The 14207-nt window shown below is 41.9% G+C and overlaps 1 protein-coding gene across 1 annotated transcript in view; it reads right to left on the bottom strand.

The window, feature by feature from the left end:
* Positions 1-13946, bottom strand: part of lyplal1 (lysophospholipase like 1) — a 29407-nt gene extending 15461 nt beyond the window's left edge. Inside the window, exons 1-2 of the mRNA XM_068045065.1 lie at positions 13808-13946; positions 715-814 (exon numbers count right to left, since the gene is read on the bottom strand). Coding sequence (XP_067901166.1) covers positions 715-814; positions 13808-13886 — 179 coding nt within the window. The 5' untranslated portion in view covers positions 13887-13946. The remainder of the gene's footprint in view (positions 1-714; positions 815-13807) is intronic.
* Between the last annotated feature and the right edge of the window lie 261 nt (positions 13947-14207).

Genomic DNA, 14207 nt, shown 5'->3' with positions numbered 1-14207 from the left:
GGAAGATGATGAGAGGGGACACAGAAAGAGCAAGAGCTACAGATGGGGGCGGGGGAGGGGCGATGGTGATGGGGGGGCAGACGGGCTCTTTTTCCTCATTCTAACTTTTATCAATTTGAATTTTTAAAGCAAACAATGTCTCTGAGGGAAAAGGGTAGAAATGGAGGGGATGCGGGAAGCAAAACAATTCCTACCCCAAAAAGCAGAGAAACAGGAAGGCCCAAAGAAGTGCATAGAAAAGTAAAACAAAACAAAAACAAGAAAGAGAGACCTAACCAGACAATAAGAGAAGGGGAGAGAATCGGAAGAAAAAGGAAACTACAGTACAAGGACAGATAAAAGTGAGAACATATCCCATAATTCACTGTGAGGAATGCATGGGAAATCCACTAGTAACTCTGAATAGATATATCTATGGCAGATTTCAGAAGACACTAAAAAGTTGAATATTTAATGCCTTATTCAATTAAATATTTATATTCAAAATGACATTGTTAAATATAGGGGTCAAAGAACAGTAATTTTACAAGATTATCAGAACTGAGTGATACAGGAAAAAAAATTAAATACAGTATTTGTTACTTATAATATCTCTGCTTATAAACAAAAGGTTACTTAGTTCAATTCTAACTCTGGTTGAGAGAATATGGTTCTAGCTTACAAGATTTTAGTAAACTTGCATTGAACATTTATTTTCAGCTACTTAAATGATACCTTAAAGGTGCTGTTGGATAAATTACACGTATGTGCTGAAAAACCAGATCTTGTTTCAGTATATCTTTTATCCATGCTCTTATACCTTGGCCAGTATCACCTAAGACAGAAAAAGTAATTAAAATATAGAATGTTATGCATTTTTAAGGCAAACAGTACTGCCGAGAAAGAGCCACAAAAGTGGCACATTACTGTCATTAGAACAATGCTTCAACTTAATGTGGTTAACAAACCAATTTCTCTTTATTTGCAAAACTCAATACTTTTTACAATCTGTTTAATGTAACAGCAGGGTTGTTGAAACAACCTAAAATGCTAGTGTATCAAAGTGCTGTGTCCTGATGTGATAGATGGAAGGATCATGCCTGCAGACTCCCATAAATGAATTCTTAATCTGGCTCAACTGAGGAAGCACCAAATGGAACTACTTTCTTTGTACTAAAGGAAACTTAAAAAAGTGAGCCAATCTGAGTTGCTCCTGTATATCTCTCAGCCAGAGGTGCAAAAGCAACTGAACTCATCAGCATTTTAGCTGGGCATGCTCAGTGGGAACTGAGTCAAATATCTTTATTTATAAATATAAAAACTATTCACACACACCATTACATATGATCAGAAAATTCTTGGCATAAGAACATAAGAAATAAGAGGTGTAGGCCAGGTGGCCCAATGAGTCTCTCCGCCATTCAATAAAATCATGACAGATTTATTACATTTACCTTTCTAACTTTTCAGTTATTATGGAAGGTCATGGACCTGAAACGTTAACTCTGTTTCTCTCTCCACAGATGCTGCCTGATCTGCTGAGTATTTCCAGCAATTTCTGTTTTTAAATCCTGGATGAACTTCTACATCAACTCGACTTGCCTGCCCTATCCCCATATGCCTTAATTCCCCTCTATCGAAATCTATCAATCTCAATCTTGAATATACTTATCAACTGAGTATTTACAGCCCACTGGGATGGAGGATTCACAACCCACAGTGAAGAAGTTTCTCCTCACCTCAGTCCTAAATGACTGACCCCTAGTTCTAGACTCTCCAGCAGGGGCAATAGCCTTTCAGCAGCTATCTTGCCAAGCCCTCCAAGAATTTTGTGTTTCAATGATATCACCTCCCAATCTTTTCAACTCCAGAGAATATAGGCCCAATCTGGTCAATCTCTCCACATAGGAAAGCCCTCTCATCCCAGGAATCAATCTAGTGAACCTTTGTTACACCCTCTCCAAGGTAAGTACATCTTTCTTTCGGTAAGGAGACCAAAGCAGTACACAGCAATCCAGGTGTGGTCTTATTGAAAGCCTATATAATTGCAGCATGACTTCCTTACTCTTATTCTCCAACCCCCTTAAATAAAGGCAAACCTACCATTTGCCTACCTAGTTGTTTGTTGTACCTGCATGTTAATTTTTTGTGATTCGTGGACATGGAACCCCAAATCCCCATGAATACCAACATTTACTAGTCTCTCACCTTCTTGAAAATATTATGCTTTTCCATTCTTCCTACCAAAGTGGATAATTTCACACATCCACACATTATACTCCATCTGCCACCTTTTTGCCCAATCACTTAACCAGTTTATATCACTCTGCAGCCTCTTTGCATCCTCCCCACAGTTTACTTTCCCATCCAGCTTTGTATCATCAGCAAACTTGGATGCATTACACTCAATCCCCTCATATAAGTCATTGATATAGATTATAAATAGCTGAGGTCCAAGCACGGATCTTTGCAGCATTCCATCAGTTACATCCCAAAAATAACCTGTTTATTCCTACTGTTTTCTGCCCATTAATCAATCCTCAACCATGCTAATATATTACCCCAATCTCACAGGGAATTACAGGCCAGTTAGCCTAACATCAGTCGTTGGGAAGATGCTGGGAACTATTATTAAAGAAGTCTTAACAATGCACTTGGAAAAGCATAGTATGATTAGAACAAGTCTGCATGGTTTTACTAAAGGGAAATCCTGTTTGACAAATTTATTATAATTTTTTGAGGCTGTAACAAGTAGGGTAGATAAAGGGGAGACAGTAGATGTATATACCTGGATTTTCAAAAGGCATTCGATAAGGTGCCACATAAAAGATTAATAGGTAAGATAAGGGTTCATGGTGTTGGGGGTAATATATTAGCGTGGATAGAAGATTGGTTAACAGACAGGAAGCAGAGAGTGGGTATAAATGGGGCATTTTCAAGTGGTGTGCTGCAGGATCTGTGCTGGGGCCTCAGCTATTTACACTCTATATTAATGACCTGGATGAAGAGACAGACAGAAATGTATCCAAGTTTACTGATGATACAAAGCTCAGTGGAAAGGTAAGCTGCGGGGAGGACATAGATGGTTGGACCTAGGGCATTGACCTGAGGAACTCATGTAGGTTTTTCCCTCGTGTTGGTTCTCTCGCCATCTGTCACAAGCTCAGCCTGGCAGCCATGTCTTTCAGGACTCAGCTAGCTTGGTCAGAAGTGGTGCTACCAAGCCATTCTTGGTGATGGATATTGAAGTCCCCCACCCCGAGTACCCTTGCTGCTTTCAATGTTTCTTCCAAATGGTGTTCAACATGGAGGAGTACACATGCATCAGCTGAGGGAGGGCTGTAGGTAGTAATCAGCAGGAGGTTTCTTTGCTCATTTCTGACCTGATACCATAAAACTTTATGGGGTCTGCAGTCAATGTTGAGGACTCTCCAGGCCACTCCCCCGCAACTGTATACCACTGTACCGCCATCTCTGATGGATCTGTCCTGCAAGTGGGCAAGACAAACCCAGGGATGGTGATAGAGTCTGGGATATTGGTTAAAAGGTATGATTCAATGGGTATAAGATAGATGAACAAACAGTACACAGTTTCACGTGGTGAATTACATTTTCTCTTACACGCCTTGTGAAATAAAATGCTACTCGGTTTCTCTCTAAACATGGGTACTAAAACAAACCAATTTAGCAGTTTAATTCTTCTTTGTTATCTTGATTTAGGCTTTTAAACAGTCTTTTGGCTGCCAACTGGGAGCTTCTCACACCCTCTGACTGCCCATTTTTTTTAAAACCGGGACCTATCAATAGCAATTCCAGAAATGAAATTACTGTCCACTGGGTTGTCATTCAGAGCACTCCTTCCAATCAAGGCTCCAACCCTGTTTTCAGAAGACTCAGAAATAGCTAAAAAAAAGTTACTACTGCCAAACTGAAGTCCTATTCTTTGAAGTGTACCCATGAGGCTCCAGACGTTTGTCTGGCTGCCTGCCATGCTGTGTGAATTGAACAGAACGATTCCTCAAAGTGCTGCAACAATATTTCCGTGGGACTAAAGTGTGATCACTTACAATAGCTTGATATTATTTGGGAATCTAAATAAGGATCCCTTCCTCCCCTCGGATGATTAAACAATTAACACCACACCAGCATTGGTGAGTCAAAAAAATTCACTCCTTTCCTGACAAATGCCTGATCCGAGATGCTACTGACCTGCTACTACTGGACTGATACTTTAAGAGACTTTGGGTGTTAACCCCCTACATATTGATTCTAGCACTGCAGAGATGCAAGTTAAAAGAAATCAACAAAGGCAAAAATGCATTTTGCCACATTCAATAATAGCAAAGCTCGAATACAGATTAGATTTTTTGCGTAGGGCATAAACCAAACAGTTGCTCTTCATCCTTCATAATACCTAGGCATGCAATGGAGGACTTCCTTCAGTCTATTTGCCAAAATCCAGGGCTAAACTGTGAGATGAACTTGTGGCAAAAAGAGAGAAAATTTGCAAGGGGGGGGGGGGGGGCAGGGTGGTGGCATGTGCGGTTTGGGCTACAACCTCCACAACTGAGTATCCTAGAAAGGTGTCAACAACAATAAGAAGAACTTGTATTTATATAGCAACTTTAACGTAACCGAACATCCCAAGACACTTCACAGGAGTGTTATAAAGCAACATTTGATACCGAGCCATAAAGTAGGGCAGATGACCAAAAGCTTGGGGAAAGAGTAGATTTTAAAGAGCATCTGAAAGGAGGAAAGAGGGGTAGTGAACCAGAGAGGTTTAGGGAGGGAATTCCAGAGCTTAGGGTCTTGGCAACTGAAAGCATGGCCACCTGTGATGGAGCAATTAAAACTGGGGATACTCAAGACGCCAGAATTAGAGGAGCGCAAATCACAGAATTGTTACAGCGCAGAAGGCGGCCATTCAGCTCATTGTGTCTGCACTGGCTCTCCTAATAAGCATTTCACCTAGTGTCACTCTCCCACCTGCTCCCTGTAACCCTGCACATTCTTCCTTTTCATATAATTGTCGAATTCCCTTTTGAATGCCTCAATTTAACCTGTCTCCACCACACTCTCAGGCAGCGCAACCCAGACCTTAACCACACGTTGTGTGAAAAAGCTTTTCCTCATGCCACTTTTGCTTCTTTTACCAATTACTTTAAATCTGTGCCCTCTCGTTCTCAATCCTTTCATGAGTGGGAACAGTTTCTTTCTATCTACTCTGTCCAGACCCCTCCTGATTTTGAATACTTCTATCAAATCTCCTCTTAGCCTTCTCTTCTCCAAGGAAAACAGTCCCAACTTCTCCAATCTATCTCCATAACTGAAATTCCTCATCCCTGGAACCATTCTCATGAATATTTTCGCCACCCTCTCTAACACCTTCAGACCCTTCCTAAAGTTCGGCGCCTAGAACTGGTACAATACCCCAGCTGAGACCAAACTAGTGTCTTATACAAGTTCAACATAACCTCCTTGCTCTCGTACCTCTATGCTCCTATTAACAAAGCCCAGGATCTTCTTTGGCCTCCTTGTCTCGAGAGACAATGGGTAAGCGCCTAGAGGTGGTCAGTGGTTTGTGAAGCAGCGCCTGGAGAGACTATAAAGGCCAATTCGAGAGTGACAGACAATCACTGGCAACTGACTCCCACGACTTGTGATCAATGTCACAGGACTTCATGTCGCGTTTGCAGATGTCTTTAAAGCGGATACATGGACGGCTGGTGGGTCTGGTACCAGTGACGAGCTCGCCGTACAATGTGTCCTTGGGGATCCTACCATCTTCCATGCGGCTCACATGGCCAAGCCATCTCAGGCTCCGCTAGCTTAGTAGGGTGTATATGCTGGGGATGTTGGCCGCCTCGAGGGCTTCTGTGTTGGAGATACGGTCCTGCCACCTGATGCCAAGGATTCTCCGGAGGCAGCGAAGATGGAATGAATTGAGACGTCGCTCTTGGCTGACGTACTTTGTCCAGGCCTCCCTGCTGCAGAGCAAGGTACTGAGGACACAGGCTTGATACACTTGGACATTTGTGTTCTGTGTCAGTGTGCCATTTTCCCACACTCTCTTGGCCAGTCTGGACATAGCAGAGGAAGCCTTTCCCATGCGCTTATTTAATTCTGTATCGAGAGACAGGTTACTGGTGATAGTTGAGCTTAGGTAGGTGAACTCTTGAACCACTTCCAGAGTGTGGTCGCCGATATTGATGGATGGGGCATTTCTGACGTCCTGTCCCATGATGTTCGTTTTCTTGAGGCTGATGGTTAGGCCAAATTCATTGCAGGCAGCCGCAAACCTGTCGATGAGTCTCTGCAGGATACTGTATGCTTTATTAACCACTCTCTCAACCTGCTCCTGCACCCCCTTTAGAATTGTACCCTTTATTTTATGTTCTTCCTAACAAAATGGATAATTTCACATTTCTGCGCATTGAACTTCATCTGCCACCTATCTGGCCATTCCACCAACTTGTCTATGTCCTTTTGAAGTTCTACACCATCCTCCTCACAGTTCACAATGCTTCCAAGTTTCGTATCATCTGCAAACTTTGAATTGTGCCCTGAACACGAAGGTCTAGGTCATTAATATACATCAGGAAAAGCAAGAGTCCCAACACTGACCCCTGAGGAACTCCATTACAAACCTTCCTCCAGCCCAAAAAACATCCATTAATCACTACTCTTTGTTTCCTGTCACTCAGCCAATTTTGTATCCATGTTGCTACCGTCCCTTTTATTCCATGAGCTATGACTTTGCTCACAAGTCTGTTGTGTGGCACTGTATCAAATGCCTTTTGGAAGACATGTACATCACATCAGCTGCATTGCCCTCATCAACTCTCTCTGTTACGTCTTCAAAAAAACTCCAGCAAGTTAGTCAAATATGATTTTCCCTTAAGAAATCCATGCTGTCTTTCTTTAATTAACCTGCATTTGTCCACGTGACTATTAATTTTGTTCCGAATTATGCTTTCTACAATTTTCCCCACCACCGAAGTTAAACTGACTGGCCTGTAGTTGCTGGGCTTATCTTTACACCTTTTTTGAACAAGGGTGTAACGTTTGCAATTGTCCAGTTCTCTGGCACCACCCTCGAGTCTAAGGAAGACTGAAAAATTATGGTCAGTGCCTCTGCGATTTCCACCCTCACTTCCTTCAGTATCCTTGGATGCATCTCATCCAGTCCCGGTGCCTTATCCACTTTAAGTACACACAGCCTATCCAATTCCTCCTCATCAATTTTAATCCCTTCTAGTGTCTGAATTACTTTCTCTTTCACCATTGCTGGGTTGCATCTTCTTCCTTAGTTACGACAGATGCAAATATCTTGGAGAGTTGTTGGGCAGGAGGAGATTACAGAAATAGGGAGGGATGAGGCCAAGGATGAGAATTAAAAAAAAGATCAAGGTGTTGCTTAACCAGGAGCTAATGTAGGTCAGCGAGTACAGGGGTGATGGGTGAACAGGACTTGGTGCAAGTAAGGATATGGGCAGCAAAGCTATGGATGACCTCAAATTTACAGAAGGTAGAATGTGGAAGACCGGCCAGGAGAGTGTTGGAATAGTCAAGTCTACAGGTGACAAAGGCATGGATCAGCATTTCAGCAGCAGATGAGCTAAGGTGGGATGAAGTCGGGCGATCTTAGGGAGATGGAAATAGGCAGTCTTAGGGATGGAGTGTATCTGTGGTCAGAAGCTCATCTCGGGGTCAAATATGACACCAAGGTTGCAAACATCAGTTCTGTGGCAGCCACAACTATTTACCAAATCCTCTCACATTAGGAACTAGATTAGGCAGTTGATGAGTAAGTCTGATATGAACATACGAATTAGGAGCAGGTGTAGATCACTCGGCCCCTTGAGCCTGCTCCGCCATTCAATAAGATCATGGCTGATCTGATTGTAACCTCAACTCCATATTCCCACCTACGCCTGATAACCTTTTAACCCCTTGCTTATTAACAATCTATCTACCTTTGCCTTAAAAATATTTAAAGACTCTGCTTCTACTGCCTTTTGAGGAAGAGTTCCAAAGATTCACAACCCTCTGAGAAAAAATTTCTCCTCATTTCTGTCTTAAATGGGCGACCCCTTATTCCTAAATAGTGACCTAATTCTAGATTTTCCCACAAAGGGAAACATCCTTTTCACATCCACCCTGTCAAGAACCCTCAGAATCTTATATGTTTCAATCAAGTCGCCTTTTCCTCTTCTAAACTCCAGCGGATACAAGCCTAGCCTGTTCAACCTTTCCTCATAAGACAACCCACCCATTCCAGGTATTAGTCTAGTAAACCTTCTCAGAACTGGTGCCAATGCATTTACATCCTTCCTTATATAAGGAGACCAATACTGTACACAGTACTCCAAATGTGGTCTCACCAATGCCCTATATAACTGATGAATAACCTCCCTAGTTTGTATTCAATTCCCCTCGCAATAAACAATAACATTCTATTAGCTTTCCTAATTACTTGCTGAACCTGCAGAGGAAGCGGAGAGACTCGGGAAGACAACTGCTTAAAGCATTACTTAGAGGCCAGGTACGTGAACACAAATTCATATCTCAGTTTAGGTATCTACTATGACCGAATTGCAAAGAGGCAAGCAGCTGCTACTAAATTTCAGCACCTTCAGCTTCACTTGCTGCGGTACTTGTGTCAAAATATCAGCAGGATGGTGGTAAAGTTTTCACATTTTATAAGTATGTGCTGCTTACTACAGACTCATGAGAAGCTCCTCTTATCTGCTGTCAGCCTAGTGAGGGCTTAAACCCACACTTGTACACTATCTAATAACCATCCTTGGGGCTGGGGGTACAGTGGTGGTGGTGAAGAAGGGTCTCTTTAGTGTTGCCGTCCTCCAAGATGGCATGTCTGGCAATAGAAATCAACTCAATCTTCCCTCACAAGCTTAGTAATTTGACACATCAGCAAGTCAGATCCATTGTACCAAGGGCACTACTGATGATTAACTAGCTGCGCTATCTTGTTAATGGGACCGGGAAAGGAGACCTAAAGGCTTGCTTGGGTATAAAATTGAAACCTGACCCAGCCCTGACCTAACCACATCCAACCCGAACCTGACCCAGGCCCGAGTCCTTTAATTTTTTTCCGCGCCCGACCCAACCCGACTATCATAATAAAGTTAATAATATCAAACAGGTTATTGTGTATTGTGCTCTACCTTGTCCAAATGTTGTGATCCTGTTCATCTGTTCTGGCAGCAGGCTATTCCTGCAGATGGAATTGTGGGGAATCTGAGCCTGATCCCGTCACCAGGAACCAACGCCCCCCTCCCCCCGCCCGTACAACTTTCACATACAAGAACTTTGTGGCCAAGTTCGATGGATAGTGATCAGGGGTGCAAACCTAGTGATTTCCTTACCCCCTCCCTTTTTAAGTCAACACAGTTTTTGGAGGGTTGTAGAGCTGTAGAGATTTGGAGTGGTGGGTGGGTGTGCAAGGCCATGAAGATTTGAACATGAGCAACACAGAGGCCAATTATCATTTTCTTACTGCTATTCCTAAGCTCAGTGAATTCAATACAGAGAGATTGGACTGGAAATTAAATTTCAATGAAAGGAAAGATTGATTGATTGATTGATTGGAAAAAATGGCAGATCAGATTGCAGGCTTTCCCAGTGCTGTTTGATTGTTAATGTACAGTACTGCAGATTCCCAGTGCTGTCTGAGTATTAGTCGACAGTATTGCACATCTACAGTACTGTTTGATTGAAGACTTCTGGTTGATCAGCATACACAATGTCCAGCACCTCGAATAGCCTACAAAGCAAAAAAAAAACATATGTTAATGTTGACAAAGTATGTTGAACAATTTCTAGCATTGACATTTAATACAATTTTACATAAAGCTTAGTATCACTTTTAAAAAAAAATATTCTTACCCTACATTATTTGATGTCATGGGTGAATCTCAACCCTCCAAAGCTTTCAGAGTATCCATCTATCCTTTGAGATCTTTGTAAGCTTTTGTAGCACTACCAGATAAGCAATCAGCAAGTGCTGCTTGTTAATTGCTTTTACACATTGGACTGTCTTGTTCCTCGATAAGATTACTGTTCAATCGTAGAAGAGATAAAGCATCCCAGAAGCCCTGATTTGAAGTATTAAAATGCAAAACAAATAATCTAACAGCGATCAAATACAGTTATGTATTTATTGAACATCTTTCTTCCAACTCCTTGAGTACATAAAATTAAAGATCCCAATTTTGGAGCTGAACTATGTTTTTGTAGATAACTTTCAAATACACACAGTATTTCTCTTTTCTGTCAGAAATTTCAGCCTGGCTCTGCCGAGACTTTCAAACAATGTCTTGACTCCCTCATGATTTTTAAGCAGTCTTCTCATGAGATTATGCATTTTCTCTCTACAAAGAAAGACTTACTCTTCTCCAACACTTTGCACAACCTCAGGACGTCCCAAACCACTTTCCACCCAATAAAGGTCTTTGTGAATTGTAGTCACTGTTGTAAAGTAGGAAACGCAGCAGCCATTGCCCACAGCAAGCTCCCACAAACAGCACTGTGATAAAACCAGATAAAACAGAAACAAATCGTGTCAAACCGTAGATTAAAAAGAAAACAAATAGCCTATTCTCAATGAAGCACCCAATAAGCAGTTAGGTGAAGATTTAATTTAGTAGTCTCAGTTACAAACATAGCAAGTAATTAGTTTCAGTTACAGACATAGCAAAAAAAAAAGAACAAAAGGTCTTATAAATTGTCATGTAAAAAAAGAATAGAGTCAATAGTGGAAGGCTTAAGGACAGTCCTCCGCTGGTCGATTGTCCTTCCAGCTATGCTGAAGTTCCTCTCACTGCTGCTACTGCTCGCCAGAATGCAAAGTATACTTCTAGCCAGCCTGGCCAATTTAGGGTATGCAACACTGTGTTCCTTCCACCAACCAAACAGATCACGTTCCTTTGCCATCACAGCAGGCCTCTGTGCTGTGCACTGCTGCACTTCATCATTTGTGTCTATTTCTTCATGAACATTCTCCCATTCAGCAAATTCAGACACTGCTTTTTTGGCAGCTGTAGGTTCATTGTCAACCACTTTCGTTTCCTTCACAGGGTCTTCTGTTTTAAAGTTGTTGGTAAGTCTGCGCACTTCAGAACAACATTCATAGCTGATTAAATTTAGGCCAGAGAAATGTTGCTATCTTGTGCACGTCATTTACTTCAACTTTCTTCAGAAGCCACTCTCTGTGCCGTTGCCTGACAACTGCTTGCATTGGAGTATCTGAAGAAAGTGGCATACAGAGTCGTTTAAGTTTCTCAAACCACGGAATTGCCAGGTTCAATGTAGGATGTTGGTCATTCGAGTTCCCTCTGAGCTTCATAAAATGGTCAGAGGAAATCGGGGGCGTAGTTTTCCCCACGCTGTTCGTTTCTCGTGCAGCTCATGATAAATATCCTGATTTGAATTCAGTGTCAGATACACAGTATTGTACCTCGTTTCTCCTACTGGATTTCAAGTTTTAGACAACAGTGCAGCAAAACCAGACTGCTTAACGTATATCACCAAGGCTTTGGCATGGTGTATAGTTTCTACAACATCTGGAGCTTCGGAAGCTAATTCCTTTGGATCAAGTGAAAGTAGGAGGACCATGTGCTATACATGATCCTGACAATCCAAACATCGATCTGGTCTAAGAGCACACCCAGACTAATTTATTTAAATTTGCTGGGTCAAATCCAAAAGTATTCACTAGCAGCTTTAAAATCTCACGCCTGATGTTTTTTCCAGTTTTGGCATCCTCCAGTGGAAACATTGCTGTTGTTAAAACTTTCACATTAAGTTTAAAATCTGTGATGTAATGACAAGTTATCACCATATAATGGATTTTATGGTAGTCGTTCGTCCACAAGTCAGTTGTCATTCCCATATTCACATCCTTCAGTATGTCAGTAATCTGAGAAATTAGTTGTTTTCTCTTTTCTTTGGCCACATCACAACACCTTGAAACTGTACTTGGATTTGGTAACGCACTTGATGCTGATACTCGACCGTATGTGGCACCACATTGATAAGCTCTTGTGCTAGCTCAACAAACCCGTCACCAGAGAGTTTGGAAAGGTTGAACATCCTTGCAACAGAGACTCACGCATTTGTCTGTAATTTCTGATTTCTTATGAGCGGGTATGTTTTTTTCGCTCGTCTGTACAAACGAAGTTAGGTATGACTGACTTGGCCCTGCTGCGGGCCAAGTACAACCTTTTTCAGCGTGCTGCTGCAAAGCTGAATGTTCGCTATCATATTTTAGTAGAAGTTTGCAAAATTTGCATTGTACAAATCCACTTGAACTTTTACTATTGCAGAAAAAACAGCGTAGAAATGTTTCCAAATAGAAGATTTACCTTTTCCAGCTATAGGACTTTCCACTGCTAAACATTCTCCAGTAGACAGCATTTGTTTTACATACATATTGCACTGTAGTGTAGAATCACTTTTGGATGCATGGAAGCTACAGCACGAGCATGATGACATCATAGAGATGCTCACTCGCTCACTGCAGAGTGCGGAGTCTGGACTGCACGTTTCCCGCCTTGACCTTAATGTTGAATTGAAGATTACTTCCCAGAGGCAGCATTGTCCAGCCCGACCCGAGCCTGAATGCTGGACTCGGAAGAGAGACCTGACCCGGTCTGAACCAGACACACGTTGTCGGGTCTAGTTGAGTTGGGGCCGGGTAGCTAGGCTTTAAGGAGATCTACCTCTAAGATGCTTTTGTGATGCATTTGCTATGCTGCATACTGGCTCCAGATATCCCTGCAAGCCAATAGCTTAAATGCTGATGGTGTGGTTAACAAGCAACAGGCAGCTCACCAGTTCTTTGCACTTGTAGGCTACATGATTGAAGTGACTTAAACAATTGCACATTGGTGTCCCTGAACCCTTGGCTGTTGACAACCTGTTTCCAAGCTTGCTGTATTCAGATAAGTGGGGTGTAAACCTACAAGGAGTTGTGCATGCATACAGGACTTTAGTGAGTTCTTTCTGTTGGTAACATCCAGATGACCAAAAATAATTGTTCACATTGAGTCAGATATTTTACCAGTAATGTAATAGATAAGTTATTTGAAACAATCACATTTTATTGCCCTACCAATGCATGATGGCTGAAGCATATTTCCAAGATGACAGCTTTAAAAGATGTGACATTACAGATACTTACTAGATAAATAGGTATTTGGAAAAAACAAAATACCTATTGGTATACGTGGTTTATTAAAATCGCTTTCTATTGGCACTACTCACCAGTGTTGCAATTTTCTACAATTCAGATTTGGACGCACAAGGTGGGGTGGGAAATGAACTGGATCTGGATGTAATAATGACCAGGATGATAAAATAGTCCACTAATAGTTAACTATCTACGCTGAGATGTTAAAACTGATTGCTGCTGGGATGAGGAAGACCAACACCAGCAGAAATGCATCGCAACATAAAAATGCCTTTATGGAACAGATGGAAGGCTAATGGAGGGAAGCATGACTATCTAAACATGATTCTGCCGTTTGACTATCTCCAATGTGTGAAAAAATATGGAAGTGGCACATTTCAATACAGGTTAATTTACTGTTTGGTAGCTCTCGTTGATTAGACACTCTCTTACATTAAATAATTGTTTTTCGAATCTGCCGCGAAATACAAGAATAAACGTGGAAGCTTGAGAACACTGACGACGGCCTGAGCTGTCCAACAGGCTGGGAGGAGAGGCCACCCTATCCGCCATCTGCCTCATTCCCTGACCTATTATTATTAAACTGGCTGATACAAATTACTGAGATCTAACCTGAGCCGTGAAGGAAAATCACAGATGCAGTATGTTTCTTAGTTTGAGCAACGATGCTTCGCTGTAAATTTATCGCCATAACAGTAATGACTCCCCTTCTCAGACCGGAAGGGGTCAACCGACTAACCGCATGTCCCTTTTCCGGAAAAACCGAGTGCGTCTGACGTAACAAGGCGCGGTGACGTAACGCGCCAAGATTCGTTGACGCACAATGTTTAGGAATGCGCGTGCTGGTACTTCCCTCCTCTGTTTTCATAAAGGATGAGAAATTACCCATTGAGGTAAAAGTCAGCTGAGTTGTATTGTGTTACTAGTACAGTTTAAAAAACATAGTTTTCTTCGTTAAAAAGAGTTAATCTATATTGTGCTTCAGGACTTAAGCATGAAAATCCAGGCTGGC

The sequence above is a fragment of the Heterodontus francisci genome, chromosome 13 (assembly GCF_036365525.1).
Source record: "Heterodontus francisci isolate sHetFra1 chromosome 13, sHetFra1.hap1, whole genome shotgun sequence".
Taxonomy (NCBI): Eukaryota; Metazoa; Chordata; class Chondrichthyes; order Heterodontiformes; family Heterodontidae; genus Heterodontus; species Heterodontus francisci.
Note: the sequence above shows the minus strand (reverse complement) of the source record. Positions and strands in the feature narration are given on the sequence as shown.